The 18,266-nt window shown below is 43.6% G+C and overlaps 1 protein-coding gene across 2 annotated transcripts in view; it reads right to left on the bottom strand.

Annotated features, from left to right (window-relative positions):
* poc1a (POC1 centriolar protein A) overlaps positions 1-18,266 on the bottom strand; it is a 93,286-nt gene that overhangs the window by 57,195 nt on the left and 17,825 nt on the right. For both annotated transcript variants that reach the window (XM_084100844.1, XM_084100845.1), the window contains exons 7-9: positions 16,273-16,406; positions 11,025-11,093; positions 10,840-10,947 (exon numbers count right to left, since the gene is read on the bottom strand). In XM_084100844.1, the coding sequence (XP_083956970.1) occupies positions 10,840-10,947; positions 11,025-11,093; positions 16,273-16,406 (311 nt within the window). The remainder of the gene's footprint in view (positions 1-10,839; positions 10,948-11,024; positions 11,094-16,272; positions 16,407-18,266) is intronic.

Genomic DNA, 18,266 nt, shown 5'->3' with positions numbered 1-18,266 from the left:
TCTACTCGTTCACTGTCAGGAGGTTCTTCTCGTTCACCAGGAGGTGTCAGGAGGTTCTCCTCGTTTATGGTCAGGTGGTTCTCCTCGTTCACCATCAGGAGGTTTTTCACGTTCACCGTCAGGAGGTTCTCCTCGTTCACCGTCAGGAGGTTCTCCTCGTTCACTGTCAGGAGGTTCTACTCGTTCACCGTCAGGAGGTTCTCCTCGTTCACGGTCAGGAGGTTCTCCTCGTTCACGGTCAGGAGATTCTCCTCGTTCACTGTCAGGAGGTTCTCCTCGTTCACTATCAGGAGGTTCTACGCGTTCACCAGGAGGTGTCAGGAGGTTCTCCTCGTTCACGGTCAGGAGGTTCTCCTCATTCACCATCAGGAGGTTCTCCTCGTTCACCGTCAGGAGGTTCTCCTCATTCACAGGAGGTTCTCCTCATTCACAGGAGGTTCTCCTCGTTCACGGGAGGTTCTTCTCGTTCACGGGAGGTTCTCCTCGTTCACGGTCAGGAGGTTCTACTCGTTCACCGTCAGGAGGTTCTACTCGTTCACCGTCAGGAGATTCTCCTCGTTCACCGTCAGGAGGTTCTCCTCGTTCATCGTCAGGAGGTTCTACTCGTTCACCGTCAGGAGTTTCTCCTCGTTCACTGTCAGGAGGTTCTACGCGTTCACCAGGAGGTGTCAGGAGGTTCTCCTCATTCACCATCAGGAGGTTCTCCTCGTTCACAGGAGGTTCTCCTCGTTCACAGGAGGTTCTCCTCGTTCACGGTCTGGAGGTTCTATTCGTTCACCGTCATGAGGTTCTCCTCGTCCACGGTCAGGAGGTTCTACTCGTTCACCGTCAGGAGTTTCTCCTCGTTCACCGTCAGGAGGTTCTACTCGTTCACTGTCAGGAGGTTCTACTCGTTCACTGTCAGGAGGTTCTTCTCGTTCACCAGGAGGTGTCAGGAGGTTCTCCTCGTTTATGGTCAGGTGGTTCTCCTCGTTCACCATCAGGAGGTTTTTCACGTTCACCGTCAGGAGGTTCTCCTCGTTCACCGTCAGGAGGTTCTCCTCGTTCACCGTCAGGAGATTCTACTCGTTCACCGTCAGGAGGTTCTCCTCGTTCACGGTCAGGAGGTTCTCCTCGTTCACGGTCAGGAGATTCTCCTCGTTCACTATCAGGAGGTTCTCCTCGTTCACTATCAGGAGGTTCTACGCGTTCACCAGGAGGTGTCAGGAGGTTCTCCTCGTTCACGGTCAGGAGGTTCTCCTCATTCACCATCAGGAGGTTCTCCTCGTTCACCGTCAGGAGGTTCTCCTCATTCACAGGAGGTTCTCCTCATTCACGGGAGGTTCTCCTCGTTCACGGGAGGTTCTCCTCGTTCACGGTCAGGAGGTTCTACTCGTTCACCGTCAGGAGGTTCTACTCGTTCACCGTCAGGAGATTCTCCTCGTTCACCGTCAGGAGGTTCTCCTCGTTCATCGTCAGGAGGTTCTACTCGTTCACCGTCAGGAGTTTCTCCTCGTTCACTGTCAGGAGGTTCTACGCGTTCACCAGGAGGTGTCAGGAGGTTCTCCTCATTCACCATCAGGAGGTTCTCCTCGTTCACCGTCAGGAGGTTCTCCTCATTCACAGGAGTTTCTCCTCTTTCACAGGAGGTTCTCCTCGTTCACGGGAGGTTCTCCTCATTCACGGTCATGAGATTCTCCTCATTCACGGTCAGGAGGTTCTACTCGTTCACCGTCAGGAGGTACTACTCGTTCACCATCAGGAGATTCTCCTCGTTCACCGTCAGGAGGTTCTCCTCGTTCACCGTCAGGAGGTTCAACTCGTTCACCGTCAGGAGGTTCTCCTCGTTCACCATCAGGAGGTTCTACTTGTTCACCGCCAGGAGGTTCAACTCGTTCACCATCAGGAGGTTATCCTCGTTCACCGTCAGGAGGTTCTACTCGTTCACCGTCAGGAGGTTCTACTCGTTCACCAGGAGGTGTCAGGAGGTTCTCCTCGTTTATGGTCAGGAGGTTCTCCTCGTTCACAGTCAGGAGGTTCTACGCGTTCACCAGGAGGTGTCAGGAGGTTCTCCTCATTCACCGTCAGGAGGTTCTCCTCGTTCAACGTCAGGAGGTTCTCCTCATTCACCATCAGGAGGTTCTCCTCGTTCACGGTCAGGAGGTTCTCCTCGTTCAACGTCAGGAGGTTCTCCTCATTCACCATCAGGAGGTTCTCCTCGTTCATGGTCAGGAGGTTCTCCTCGTTCACAGGAGGTTCTCCTCGTTCACGGTCAGGGTGAGGAGGTTCTGCTCGTTCATCGCCAGGGGGTTCTACTTGTTCACCGTCAGGAGGTTCTCCTCGTTCACCGTCAGGAGGTCCTACTCCTTCACCGTCAGGAGGTTCTACTCGTTCACCAGGAGGTGTCAGGAAGTTCTCCTCGTTTATGGTCAGGAGGTTCTCCTCGTTTACCGTCAGGAGGTTCTCCTCGTTCACCATCAGGAGGTTTTTAGAAAACAATTCCGCCACTGACCAAAAAAACCTAGTTTAAAGTCAGTGGCGCGTTGCGCATGTTATTATATGCTATTTTAAGGGCGCATGCTTGGCCATAATCAATGTAGCGTGTGCACAACGTGCATGATTCTCTCATCTACACAGAAGCAGAAGTTTTAATTTTTGCAAATCATACATTATTACGATAGATACAGTGAGGAAAATAAGTATTTGAACACCCTGCTATTTGGCAAGTTCTCCCACTTGGAAATCATGGAGGGGTCTGAAATTGTCATCGTAGGTGCATGTCCACTGTGAGAGACATAATCTAAAAAAAAAAAATCCAGAAATCACAATGTATGATTTTTTAACTATTTATTTGTATGATACAGCTGCAAATAAGTATTTGACTTTAGACTAGGTTTCTCCTGGTCTATGGCAAAATTGTTTTCTGAAACTGCAAAATAACACCAGGGAACGTTTGCAGCGGAACACGCCTCCTCTTTTCGCTGAACCGCACCCAGGAGCGCAAGTTCATTCCCTAATTTACTGACGTGCATCTGTGGAGGGAAAAGTCCGCTGTGCGACGGGTGCAAAATAGGAATGATACATGCGTCGCTGTATAAAGTCAATTGCGCTGGGTGCAAGATAGGGCCCTATAAATACGAAGATTTATAGGGCCCTATAAATCTTCGTATTCACAGCAGTGTTCACAGCAGTGACAGAAATTATTTGTTTTTATTAAGGGGTAATATTTGCCACCTTAAATTGATTTCCAGGGGCATTTTCACCAATATATGGACATTTGTAGATCACCTTTTCATCACCTTTTATGTCAAATTCTAACATTCAAATTAAATTCTATTAGAATAGTAACAGAAATGAAAAGGCATTAATATATTTACACTGCATTTACAATTGCATAAATAAAGCTATGAGATTGTTTTTTTTAAATTCAATATTCAAATATAAACTGATTTCTAATTTTAACGTTCTAATTAAAGGGTTCTTTAACCCTCTGGGGTCTAAGGTGTTTTTGGGGCCCTTGGGATGTTTTGACATGCCCTGACATTTGTGCTTTTTTCAGTTATTTATAAACATGATAATGGCAAAGGTGTAAATTCACTCTATATAGCACAAACAGGGCTACCATAATATGTGAGCAACATGTATGTAGATGTTTGTATTTTTAAGAGAATAATGTTTATGCGTGGTTATTGAAAAAAATAAAAATGAAAGTTGCTGAAATAAGACCACAAAACTCTAAATATACTAAATATACTAAATATGTGTCCACAAGACTTTTGACTAATGGATGTTGTTGCTTCGAGTTCTGACTTCAAAATTATGTGAATAGTCTTGCTTTATCGTTCACATAAAACAATACATTGATTTAAATTGTTTAAGACAGGTTTTGCTTGGAAAGCCAATATGCGAGGGGGGCGTGAACGAGGAGTGGTTTACACCTGAGAATACAATGTCCCATCCATTATGCGTAATGACTTGCATAATGAGCCATTCATTCAGGTGTGACACTGACTGAGCCACAAGAATGAATGCAAGGACAAAAGATATATTTAGAAGAAGACTTATATTGACCATTTAAGATTTTGCTTACATCTATCTTGTAAATATGTTTTGCTATTTTATTAAAAAGGTTACAATTACAACAATAATTACAATTTCAAAAATATTTCAAGTGTACTCTTTCTTTGTAAAAAAATGATTATAGGCCTACATTTTATCATATGTATTCATTAGTTTGAATATAGCCAACATTGGAACAGCTAACATCTTAGTTGATGACTTTATTTTTGACAAAAATAGTATTTTTATATATATATATATATATATATATACATACATATACATATACATATCGTCGCTGTCTGGCGGAATCCTCGTATCTCCAAAACCATTATTTTTCAGGAAATTAAAAAAACTGCATATTTTTTTAATTATTAAACATTGTATCGTTAAAGTTGGTATTATAACTTATATTGCTATCATATACTGTTGTATACCAACATTAACACAACATTTCCCCAAAATCATGTTTAATCGGAGATACGAGATTTATGACTTGGGAGCGGGGAGATACGAGGTTACGCTGTCATTGATTAGAATGGTACGGACACAGACGTCGCTGCTGCCAGCAGTGTTCATCAAAGTCTGCGGTCACGATGAGCCTTTTGACAAGAGATAAGGCTTTAAGAGCTATTCATATCTAATGATTGTGGTTACATACATCTTCCTAAACTCTATTTTAAAGGTTTAAGAGCTATACGTGAAGCAGAACAAAAAACGATGAGGTAACTAGGCTGTCTAATAGGCGGAAATTTGCCTAATCTGCACCCAAATTTACCGTGGCTCACAGGCTTCCTTCTGCACCAAAGCATTACAGCAATCGATTTTTAACAAAACAAGCCTACTCAAATGTATCTAACCTAACTATTTTCACTCGTTATTGTCTAAAAAAACAGACAGAGTTATGCAATGATAGGCTTACTGGCGCCAGTAACGTTAGACAGACCCTTTTTCTCCCATAAATAAAACCTGCTACTTGGGGTATTTTACATGCACAGTGCCAACTTCGAGTCAGTAAAATAATAATAAAAACAATAATTTAATGCTGGTATCCAAAACATTTATTTCAATTCAAGTATTATATTAGATACATTTTAAAACAATGCACACGTATAATAAGCCTAGTAGTAATAAGCCTATAATACGTAGACATTTAAAATACATCAATAACTGATATCATAGTTTAACACAGATAAAATCAGAGTTAAGGCTTGCTTTACGTGTTGCTCGACAAGGATTTCTTATCGTTGCGACATTCAATCCTGAGGAGACAAAATGCCGGATTATGCAGCGTAAACTCCCGCCGCGGAGTGAAGAAGAGGTGGAGTTACGAGGATTCTCAGACAGTTGAAGTGTCCAATGGAGTTACGAGATTTGCTCTCAAGCTATTTTCAACACTTTAGATTGGTTAAAAATTTGTAAAAATAACAGAACCACGTGGGGACTGACCAATAGCATCGATTTGTGAAAAAATATGAAATTGACCAAATTTGGACATACAAGGTTTCCACCCGACAGCGACGATATACATATATATATATATATATATATATATATATATATATATATATATATATATATATATATATATATAACATATGAGCAGAAATTGCTAAACAAAAGCTTATTTGATGTGGCAGTATATTCTACAGTAAAAACTGTACCCAAATCTAGTCAACAAAATGTTGTCTTTCATATTTCGCCTGACTGTAACGTTGTTTTTATGAAATATTAGGGCATATAAATGTTAATTTGCAGTTTAATACATTGCTTATACAAATAGCCTACATTTTATTTCAACATATTTCAGTCGATTTTTACTCATCTCAGTATAGCAATACAGTTTGCTAAAACATCATCATTCATTCACACACAGAAACGCGATTCAAATTTAAACTGTCTTTTTGCGAGCTGTGGTAAACAGCGCATCTCTGCCGTTCATTCATTCACACACAGAAACGCGATTCACTTGAGAAGGAAAAAAACTTACTACAGTATTCCTCAGCTCAGTCGGATCCGTTGCTCCTCGAAATACCCGCACTTCTGAGGTACATTTTCCATTATTATTATTACGATAGTATTATTCCTCACAGCGCTGCGAGACTGTGTAAACAAGTACAATGATCTGATTAAACTTGTGTTTTCTCAAGCTGATATGGGGGCGTTCACAGTTTGCATCGATTGCCTCATTCATTTGCGTTTGAATAGCGCGCGCTCTCCGTGGGCGGGGTCACATTAAAAATAATTCGATGAGATGAGAACGACTGACATCTCGCTCTTTTCTTACAGATTACATGAACTGAGAATATTTGTTTTTTATATAAATTACTTCATTTAAAAGAAGAGAATTCAAGCTTCATGCCTGTGTGTCTGTATGCCTGATTGACTGAGTATTCGCTGAGTTATTGTTCATTTTCGGACGCGTTTCAGAATGGACTTCACTGACAGAGAGAAAGCAGAACTCACATCATGTTTATTTTTCTTTATTTGGCAAAAAGCACAACACTTTGTTTTTATTGTGAGTATACACAAAAATAATACACACTTAACAGAATCGATTGATGTATGAAACTTGTTTGTAATATCAAAGACAGCAGAGCAAAATGAATCTCTTTTGAACTGATAAAAAAAAAAGCGAGCTGGTATCGCCGGCGATACCGCCGACCCCAGGGGGTTAAATGTGAAACTAAAACCACCAGTAGGTGGCTGCAAGTCACTGTCTTAATAAGTGAGTTGGGGGTTGGAATTAATTCAACCGATTTGTTCAAACGGCTGATTCATTCGGGAAAGAAGCAAGTGATTGTTCATTGAATCATTAAATTGATTCATTCAAAACGCGGATTTCAGTCAAAAAATCATCGCTGTCTGTTGCATTGAGACTCTGCTACGGTTTCATTTTGAAATTCTCGTCGGTGAAATAAAGGGAAAACAAATAATATAGACAATATTGTTTATAAAATGTAACTCACAATGTTCATTTATTGTTCATTTAACTGTTATATAAAATAAATATCACATTTGCAACTGTGCACGGGAAAACGGCACTCTTTCTGATGTGATATTCAGGCATGAAAACAGGTCAGGGGTAAAAAAGGTGAGAAGGATGCGGCAGCAAAAAAATCCAATCCAATCAACTTTATATATATATATATATATATCCCCATCAACAGATGAAATAAGTAAAAAAAAATCACTTATTAATAGAATTGAACTATACTCCACAGTGATGAATCCCCCCAAAAAGCTGTAAGCTGCATTGGCATAGCAATACCAGTGTTTCTCACAGGATTTTGGATTACTGTGGTGAGTGGACCTCTGTCCCTCTAGGGGGGTTCGGGGGCATGCTCCCCCGTAAGAAAATTGTGTGCTTTTTAATGTTAAATTCATCTGGTGCAAATTAAACAAAGAAAAATTCAAAACTCTTTTAGTTACAGTGTCTGTCTACTACTACATAATAATAGTTATAATATTAATACCATGATAGTAATAGCCATATATTGTAAAACAAATGCACTGAAAAATAAAGGAAACTTTCATAATTAGTTTTGTACTAATTTCTATACTTGAAAGAGTATATTTCTATACTACACATTAAAGATGTGATTGGGCTAGCCCAGTGTCAATCAAGAAAAGAACCAATGGGCTGCTGATCTACGTGTTTCATGGGGTGTCAGAAAAAAAACTAACGCTGACTTTTTTTTGACCAATGCATTACACACTAATTACGCACTAACCCAGCGCCGCCAATTAAGCAAAACAAAATGAATGGGCCGCCGATGTACGAGTTTTATGGGCCGTTAAGACAAAAAACTAAACAAAAAATTATGAGATGTATCGGCCCAAAAAGCACGTCGGCCCACCGGGAATCTCCCGGTAGTCCCGATGGCATTAGCCTACATGCCTGGACGTCACACAAAACAAAATCCTACCTGTAGCCTTTCACCATCCACTTATTGAGCTGCTGTCGCATCAGTTGACATGCCATCTCCTTTCCCCTCTTTCTTTTTCTATTTTTAGCCCTGACAGCTTTTTTGCGTTATCCATCTTTTTCGACGACAACTCACTACTCGTTCCTGCCCGCTCAGCTCTCACGGCGCCCGCGCCCGCTCACGATATTATCCCACCCTCTTCTATGTCAAAATAAAAATAATGACATTGGCAACATCGCTCTCTGTATCTGACAGGACAGTTAACATTGTAAGCTAACTCACCTCAGGCTTGCTTTCCGACGTGCGGTTCTTTGTTCGACAGTGTGTCCAGTTGTCAGACTAGCAGTGTAAAAGACTTTGAAAACAATTCTGCCCTAATGTTACTCTGACTCGGATTGGCTGTCAGGTTTCGGCATTAAGGAATGATGATTGGTTTTTTAAAGCTGCAAAGTTTATGGTAACTATAGAGATATAGCGGGTAAATGCTGGCCACGACTACGTCAAATGTCACGTGAACAAGCAAATCCACAAAGACAGAATAATAAATAAAAAAGTATGCTAATTAGATCGTTTTAATTTTGAAAAAATTTAGATATGTCTAAGTCAAATTGCCATAGAATATTTAAGACCTTTCATAAGTAAAAAATAAGACTTTTTAAGACTTTATATGGCCTTAAATTTTAAAAATCTAATTTAAGACTTTTTAAGGATCCGCGGAAACCCTGTCTTTACTCTCATGATCAACACACTGTATTGATATAAAGTTCATGTGAGTCAAGTGAGATGATTCACTGAGCAAGTGATTCATGACTCCTGTGTTCAGTTCAGTCTGATTAGCCAATCGGTTCCACTGATTCTTTCAAACGAAGCACTTCTTTTCCTGAATTAGGACACATTGCATTGCATGCTGAAGGTTTTGTGTGCAGTCAGCGAGGCCAACGCAAAACACCAAAATCACAACTCAGCTAAATATAAACAGTGAGGAAAATAAGTATTTGAACACCCTGCTATTTTGCAAGTTCTCCCACTTGGAAATCATGGAGGGGTCTGAAATTGTCACCGTAGGTGCATGTCCACTGTGAGAGACATAATCTAAAAAAAAAAATCCAGAAATCACAATATATGATTTTTTAACTATTTATTTGTATGATACAGCTGCAAATAAGTATTTGAACACCTGTCTATCAGCTAGAATTCTGACCCTCAAAGACCTGTTAGTCTGCCTTTAAAATGTCCACCTCCACTCCATTTATTATCCTTATTTAGATGCACCTGTTTGAGGTCGTTAGCTGCATAAAGACACCTGTCCACCCCATACAATCAGTAAGAATCCAACTACTAACATGGCCAAGACCAAAGAGCTGTCCAAAGACACTCGAGACAAAATTGTACACCTCCACAAGGCTGGAAAGGGCTACGGGGAAATTGCCAAGCAGCTTGGTGAAAAAAGGTCCACTGTTGGAGCAATCATTAGAAAATGGAAGAAGCTAAACATGACTGTCAATCTCCCTCGGACTGGGGCTCCATGCAAGATCTCACCTCGTGGGGTCTCAATGATCCTAAGAAAGGTGAGAAATCAGCCCAGAACTACACGGGAGGAGCTGGTCAATGACCTGAAAAGAGCTGGGACCACCGTTTCCAAGGTTACTGTTGGTAATACACTAAGACGTCATGGTTTGAAATCATGCATGGCACGGAAGGTTCCCCTGCTTAAACCAGCACATGTCAAGGCCCGTCTTAAGTTTGCCAATGACCATTTGGATGATCCAGAGGAGTCATGGGAGAAAGTCATGTGGTCAAATGAGACCAAAATAGAACTTTTTGGTCATAATTCCACTAAACGTGTTTGGAGGAAGAAGAATGATGAGTACCATCCCAAGAACACCATCCCTACTGTGAAGCATGGGGGTGGTAGCATCATGCTTTGGGGGGTTTTTCTGCACATGGGACAGGGCGACTGCACTGTATTAAGGAGAGGATGACCGGGGCCATGTATTGCGAGATTTTGGGGAACAACCTCCTTCCCTCAGTTAGAGCATTGAAGATGGGTCGAGGCTGGGTCTTCCAACATGACAATGACCTGAAGCACACAGCCAGGATAACCAAGGAGTGGCTCTGTAAGAAGCATATCAAGGTTCTGGCGTGGCCTAGCCAGTCTCCAGACCTAAACCCAATAGAGAATCTTTGGAGGGAGCTCAAACTCCGTGTTTCTCAGCGACAGCCCAGAAACCTGACTGATCTAGAGAAGATCTGTGTGGAGGAGTGGGCCAAAATCCCTCCTGCAGTGTGTGCAAACCTGGTGAAAAACTACAGGAAACGTTTGACCTCTGTAATTGCAAACAAAGGCTACTGTACCAAATATTAACATTGATTTTCTCAGGTGTTCAAATACTACAGCTGTATCATACAAATAAATAGTTAAAAAATCATACATTGTGATTTCTGGATTTTTTTTTTTAGATTATGTCTCTCACAGTGGACATGCACCTACTATGACAATTTCAGACCCCTCCACGATTTCCAAGTGGGAGAACTTGCAAAATAGCAGGGTGTTCAAATACTTATTTTCCTCACTGTATATATATATATATGCAGATTCAGCAGGACTCACTGTATTACAATACATTACAGTCATATACATTTGCCTTCACATTCACACAACATTTAAAGGCAAATCTTGAATTAGTGTGTGCATTTGGCAATAGTGTTTTTTAAGTTCCTCATCCGGAGGACTGTTCTCCTCCCATGTAAGTGTGTTTCAATACTGTTTGATTGCATGAAAGCGTAAGTCAAGTGAAGCTGAAGCACTTTAAAGCACTGCAGTGTGATGATGTGATGCTGTGGTGATGTGATGATGTGATGATGTGTTTACCTGTGTGAGCGGGCCGCTGTGAACCGAAGTGCTGGAGTCCGCAGCACATCTCTGCTCCAGCACTGCACTGTAATCCACACTGTCGAAGTTCGTCCTCCACACCATCACCTGCAACAGGTCACATGATGAGCGCTGCGCACACACACACACACACACTTCTGTGTGATCATACAGCAGAGCATCACCTGTTGGTCAGAGCCAGCGGAGGCGAAGAAGTCTCCGGTCCGGGAGAAGCTCACACAGGTGGCAGGACCCTGAGAACACACCATCATTATGAGACGATCCGTAATGAAGAATATAAATGATGCTTCTCAAAGTAGTTGAAAGAATAATTTGATGTCGTTTGCTGGTCTTATACATAAAACAGCAGCTTGGACATTCGTCTAATCATCTCCCTCAGCCAACAGTGGAGAGTCGGTCACAAGCGGCTTTATCCTGCACTGTAATCTAGAAGGACGCCAGTCGTTTCCTTCTATACACACACTCCTCAGAGCCAGAGAGAACAGAAGAAACCCTCGGCGTCTGGAGGAGGAAAATTACAGCGTCATGAAGCCATGTTGACTTTGGCTGAAGAGAGGAGGGTAAATTTAGGCTGTACATGAGCTGAACTCAGACCAGACACGGCTAAACCAAACCACACGCTCTCTCGCACACACACACACACACACTCACTCACTCACTACACACACACACACACACTACACACTCACACTCACTCACTACACACACACGCTCTCTCACACACACACACACACTCACTCACTACACACACACACTCACTCACTACACACACACACACACACACACTCACTCACTCACTCACTCACTACACACACACACAACACACTCACACTCACGCTCTCTCACACACACACACGCTCTCTCACACACACACACACGCTCTCTCGCGCACACACACACACACGCTCTCTCGCACACACACACACACACGCTCTCTCGCACACACACACACACTCACTCACTCCACACACACACTCACTCACTCACTACACACACACACACACTCACCACACACGCACATGCACTCACTCACCACACACGCACAAACGCACAAACACACACACACACTCACTCACTCACTCACTACACACACACACACACACACACACTCACTACACACTCACTCACTCACACTCACTCACTACGCGCACACACACACACGCACACACACACACGCACGCACGCACACACACACACACACACACACACACTCACTCACACACACTCTCATGCATCCTGTGCTCATGGAGTGTAAGGGTTTTGGAGTGTCACACAGTCGATGTCAAGTATCCACTCACTGACTTCACTGGATTCACTAGTGTGTGCTAGTGTGTGCTAATGTGTGCTAGTGTGTGCTAGTGTGTGCTAATGTGTGCTAGTGTGTGCTAATGTGTGCTAATGTGTGCTAGTGTGTGCTAATGTATGCTAGTGTGTGCTAGTGTGTGCTAATGTGTGCTAGTGTGTGCTAATGTGTGCTAGTGTGTGCTAATGTGTGCTAGTGTGTGCTAGTGTGTGCTAATGTGTGCTAGTGTGTGCTAATGTGTGCTAATGTGTGCGCTAGTGTGTGCTAGTGTGTGTGACTCACAGTGAGTTTGCTAACAAACGTTAGCTGTTATGTTTGAGGTTCTGAATGGTAACATGCAGTTTATCATTTATAGGACTAGATTTCCCTAAATGTATATTAGACAAGCGACTGATGCACCAATTAACTTAAACACGACAGCCTGTGTTTCCTGAATGTACAGTTGTAATAAAAATGATTTGTTGTGTTGAGCTTTTTCAATCACTTTTGATTTGATTTGTTTATTGCAAACAGATTAAAGTCTGTACATTCTGCCAATAAACCTGATTTGCAGTGGGTTGAATAGTTTAGATTACAACGGAATAGGCTACTATGAACACAACAAAGACTGCAGCACAGGCTTCATAGCGCAGTTCATCACGGTTACTGTAAAACACACGAGTGTAATCTGATCTGAGCACTGTGTGTTGAGGCTGGAGTAAAGCATGTGCTGTAGAGCCGTGTGCTGTTGTATAAGACGGACGTGTCTCAGCCTGAAGCGTCAGAGGAAGAGGTGATGGCAGATGAACATGAGGAATGTGGACGAGTCTCTTCTGATGAACACGTCTGTAACACGTACATTCACACACGTGTGCGCACATGCTCAGAGACACACTCAACTACACTGCAGCGACATCTGCACATCTGCTGTAAAACATGCTAATATCTACAGCTGAGAAGAGCCGTCACAGCTTGATCAGCGCAGACACTCTTCACATGTTCAACACTACTGTCAGGATTTACTAAACACACGCAGAGAGAAAAACACCGATATCTCTGCAGTTAGTGATGCATTTGTAGGAGTTTCCCTTTCAGACGTGATATTTAAATGAATCATGCAACGTGATTTACTAAGGTTTGCGCTCGTCAGTTTACTGGTATTAGTGGCATTATTTACCGCCCAAAGAAAGCATGTCTTAAGCACTGATCTGGATAAATGACTGGATTCCAGCATTCTGAACTGTTCTAGTGCCATCTTACGCTTCCCTACCGACAGACAGGAAAGAGCCTTTCAATACAATAAACAGTAGTACATATACAAGTACATTTACAAGAAACAGTAGTAAAAAATTAAGAATAAAAAATAAATAAATAAAAAATACAAATTTTTTTTTTTTGTGGATTAACTTTCATAGATGATTGTTGACCACAAGAATAGTAACGTGTGCTAATAAAGCACGTGAGGGCTTGAGAGCGTCTCATTTCAAGGCCGAACAGCAGTGTTTGTGAGTGTGGACTGAACAAGAGCCTTTCAGTGGGACGTTACGCAACAGCCGTGTAGAAGATGAGGTCAGACACCAGCATCAGACCTCGGATCAGCACACGGGACTCGTGGAACCACCATTAATGTGCCAGAGACGAATCCAGTGACGGTCCAAACATGAGTCCCAACAACTCCTGCTGCCTCTGAGTCTGATCTGCCACCAACACAAGCACTATAGCTAATCACAGTAGCTAGTTAACCAATGGGGTTTACCACAATACACCTTTACCGAGCTGCCTGTCACATGACTGAAAACTCAAACTTCAGCCCAAAGCACGTCTTCAAGCAGACTTCCTCATGAGCTGCCTGTGTTTCCAGCGGTGTGTTGAGCTGAAGGCTGACAGAGGTCACGCGCTCATCCCACTGACGCTAGCAGGCGTCCGCTACACTAACGCTAACCAGGAGGCTTCAGGTCTAAGCGCTAACATGACTCACCTTCAGTATGTAGGCGTGCGCTTTAATACTCGATTGATTTAGCCAACGCTCCGCTGAAGGGAAAACACAACACCTAGTGAAGTGGCAGTGTTGGAACGAACAGATCACTTCTGTCATGTGATGAATTCATTCATATGCAGAACAACATACGCTTCAACCCATCAAGCAAAAGCATGATTCCCAAGCGCTCCATCAGCCCTGGTGCAATGCACTGCCTCTTGAGGATTAAAGTACGATGTGCATCAAGTAATAATGCAGAAGTTATAAGAGTGTATGTGTGATTTAGTGCATGAAGAAGGTTGTCTGAGAATACACAGCAGTCGTCAGGTCAGTGTTTGCCTCGTGTCCAAGATGTCCTCGTGTTCAGCGCACAGGTTCTGGAGTGTGAGTGGAGGGTCAAGAATCAAGGGTCAGGTCCAGGATCTTCGCTGGAGATCAGGGTCAGATCAGTCGCTGGAGCTCAGGGTCGGGGGTCAGGGTCAGAGGTCAGAGGTCAGTGGTGTGTACCTGATGGCCGTGCAGTGTGTAGAGCAGCCGGCCCTCCAGCAGGTCCAGGATCTTGAGTGTGGAGTCGCTGGAGGTCAGGCTCAGAGGTCAGAGGTCAGTGGTGTGTACCTGATGGCCATGCAGTGTGTAGAGCAGCCGGCCCTCCAGCAGGTCCAGGATCTTGAGTGTGGAGTCGCTGGAGGTCAGGGGTCGGGGGTCAGGGTCAGAGGTCAGAGGTCAGTTGTGTGTACCTGATGGCCGTGCAGTGTGTAGAGCAGCTGGCCCTCCAGCAGGTCCAGGATCTTGAGTGTGGAGTCGCTGGAGGTCAGGGGTCAGGGTCAGAGGTCAGGGGTCAGTGGTGTGTACCTGATGGCCGTGCAGTGTGTAGAGCAGCCGGCCCTCCAGCAGGTCCAGGATCTTGAGTGTGGAGTCGCTGGAGGTCAGGGGTCAGGGTCAGAGGTCAGAGGTCAGCGGTGTGTACCTAATGGCCGTGCAGTGTGTAGAGCAGCCGGCCCTCCAGCAGGTCCAGGATCTTGAGTGTGGAGTCGCTGGAGGTCGGGGGTCAGAGGTCAGTGGTGTGTACCTGATGGCCATGCAGTGTGTAGAGCAGCTGGCTCTCCAGCAGGTCCAGGATCTTGAGTGTGGAGTCGCTGGAGGTCAGGGGTCAGGGTCAGAGGTCAGGGGTCAGTGGTGTGTACCTGATGGCCATGCAGTGTGTAGAGCAGCCGGCCCTCCAGCAGGTCCAGGATCTTGAGTGTGGAGTAACAGGAGGTCAGGGGTCAGGGTCAGGGGTCAGTGGTGTGTACCTGATGGCCGTGCAGTGTGTAGAGCAGCCGGCCCTCCAGCAGGTCCAGGATCTTGAGTGTGGAGTCGCTGGAGGTCAGGGGTCAGGGTCAGAGGTGTGTACCTAATGGCCGTGCAGTGTGTAGAGCAGCTGGCCCTCCAGCAGGTCCAGGATCTTGAGTGTGGAGTCACAGGAGGTCAGGGGTCGGGGGTCAGGGTCAGGGGTCAGAGGTCAGTGGTGTGTACCTGATGGCCGTGCAGTGTGTAGAGCAGCCGGCCCTCCAGCAGGTCCAGGATCTTGAGTGTGGAGTCGCTGGAGGTCAGGGGTCAGGGTCAGAGGTCAGGGGTCAGTGGTGTGTACCTGATGGCCATGCAGTGTGTAGAGCAGCCGGCCCTCCAGCAGGTCCAGGATCTTGAGTGTGGAGTCACAGGAGGTCAGGGGTCAGGGTCAGAGGTCAGGGGTCAGTGGTGTGTACCTGATGGCCGTGCAGTGTGTAGAGCAGCCGGCCCTCCAGCAGGTCCAGGATCTTGAGTGTGGAGTCACAGGAGGTCAGGGGTCAGGGTTGGGGGTCAGGGTTAAGGTCAGAGGTCAGTGGTGTGTACCTGATGGCCGTGCAGTGTGTAGAGCAGCCGGCCCTCCAGCAGGTCCAGGATCTTGAGTGTGGAGTCGCTGGAGGTCAGGGGTCAGGGTTGGGGGTCAGGGTTAAGGTCAGGGTCAGAGGTTAGGGGTCAGCGGTGTGTTCCTGATGGCCGTGCAGTGTGTAGAGCAGCCGGCCCTCCAGCAGGTCCAGGATCTTGAGTGTGGAGTCGCTGGAGGTCAGGGGTCAGGGTTGGGGGTCAGGGTTAAGGTCAGGGTCAGAGGTTAGGGGTCAGCGGTGTGTACCTGATGGCCGTGCAGTGTGTAGAGCAGCCGGCCCTCCAGCAGGTCCAGGATCTTGAGTGTGGAGTCGCTGGAGGCTGAGATGAGGAAGTTTCCAGACGGATGGAAGGAGAGGCCGTTCACCGCCGCACTATGAACTGAAACACACACACACACACACACACTTATACCATCTGAACACTACAATCTCTACACTACACAACTACACAAGCTTGACATTACAGACAATTACATAAAACATATTAACCATAAAATCTGAATCAATTGTAAAACTTTAAATTGGACGGTTTTCAATAATAAAATGTGTCGGCACAAAACATGTTTTTCCCATTGCAACCAAACCCAGTTTAATGTATAGAATTATATGTTTTCAAGGTAAAAAGTGTTCTTTTTTTGTTGTTGTTGCAAAAATATCATGAATTATTAATAATTCACAAATATTACTACATCTTTGAGGAGTCGCACCAAAGTTCAAAAAACATTTTAAATAAAAATAAGCAGAAGCAATTTTGTTAAAATATTTGTAAGAACTATATAATAATGTGAATTAATTTACTTTAAATGTATCGTAAAGTTAATTGCTGATCCAAAAAATATTTCCAATTTTTCTTTTTTTTTTGGTCAGTTTGCAAACTTTGGTTTAATTTTTGCAGAAGTGTTTTCATTGGTTCAGTGTGCTGGAAACGCCTGAAGACTGGACATCTGCAGCTGTTCTAGGTTTAGTCCCAGTCTCGTTCTCTCTGATCTCCAGCTCTCTCGCCCTTCACACGCCCCCCGCAGGCGAAGGCAGACACTGCAGGCGTCACACCATTCACACGCCCCCCGCAGGCGAAGGCAGACACTGCAGGCGTCACACCCTTCACACGCCCCCGCAGGCGAAGGCAGACACTGCAGGCGTCACACTCACAGCTTCATCCTGGATCATCTTTATCTACACTTATATCTTCTGCATACATTATGAATTACTGGATAATGTTAATTAACATAAACATATATGTGTGTCGTTTGTGCTCCAGACATGAGAGTTTACTTTTATACACACACATTTTTCATTTATTAAAGTTACAAGGTTTGAAATGACAAGAAATGAGCCGTTCTCACATCGACTGACACTTTTCATATGGCCTGAAACTCCAAAAAAACTATTTACACAGTTAACATTATATTTTTGCCCATTAAAATTAGTTTATGTTTATGTCAGCATGGAAATGAAGTTGTGACTAAATGTACTGTGACTTGGTCTAATAAGAAAAATTCTTAACATTACATTAGTTAACATTTAGTTACACTTCTACAGCATTGATTAATCTCAGGTGTTAATAACATTATTATTAACTAACATTAACAAAGATTAATAAATGCTGTAAAAATATATTGATTATTGTTAGTTTATATTAGTTGAAGGATTTGTTCACTTTAGAATTAAAATTTGATGTTCATGTCTTTCTTCAGTCGAAAAGAAATGAAGGTTTTTAACATAATGTGTGTCGCATCACAGCTAGAGCAAGACCAGCATTTGTGGTTAAAAAGTATATAAATGTTTATTTTGTTATAAATGTCCGCTGGTTTGTCTAGATGAGACTCTTATTCCTCGGCTGGATCGTGTCGAGACTTTGAAGCTGCACTGAAACTCACATCTGGACCTTCGACCCGTTGGACCCCATTGAAGACACTATATGGAGAAACATCCTGGAGTGTTTTCCTCAAAAACCTTCATTTCTTTTCGACTGAAGAAAGAAACACATGAACATCTCGGATGATATAAAACACCGCACTGCTGTTGCTTTCCTTTGGAACTATTTTCGGTGGTGAAATAGAACAAAAACAGTTAATATTGTTTGTCTAAAATGTAAGTAACTTAATATTAACTAGGCTACTTATTTATTGAACTATAAATTCAATGTAACATTTTCAATGGTGATAAATCTTCAGTGAGTTTCTCTATGTGTGCTGTTACACTCATTAGTTGTGATCTAATTAGCACATTCCCAATTATT

This window comes from Abramis brama (assembly GCF_963993115.1).
Source record: "Abramis brama genome assembly, chromosome: 23".
Taxonomy (NCBI): domain Eukaryota; kingdom Metazoa; phylum Chordata; class Actinopteri; order Cypriniformes; family Leuciscidae; genus Abramis; species Abramis brama.
The sequence above is the reverse complement of the archived record's forward strand: the minus strand, read 5'-3'. Positions and strand labels throughout refer to the sequence as shown.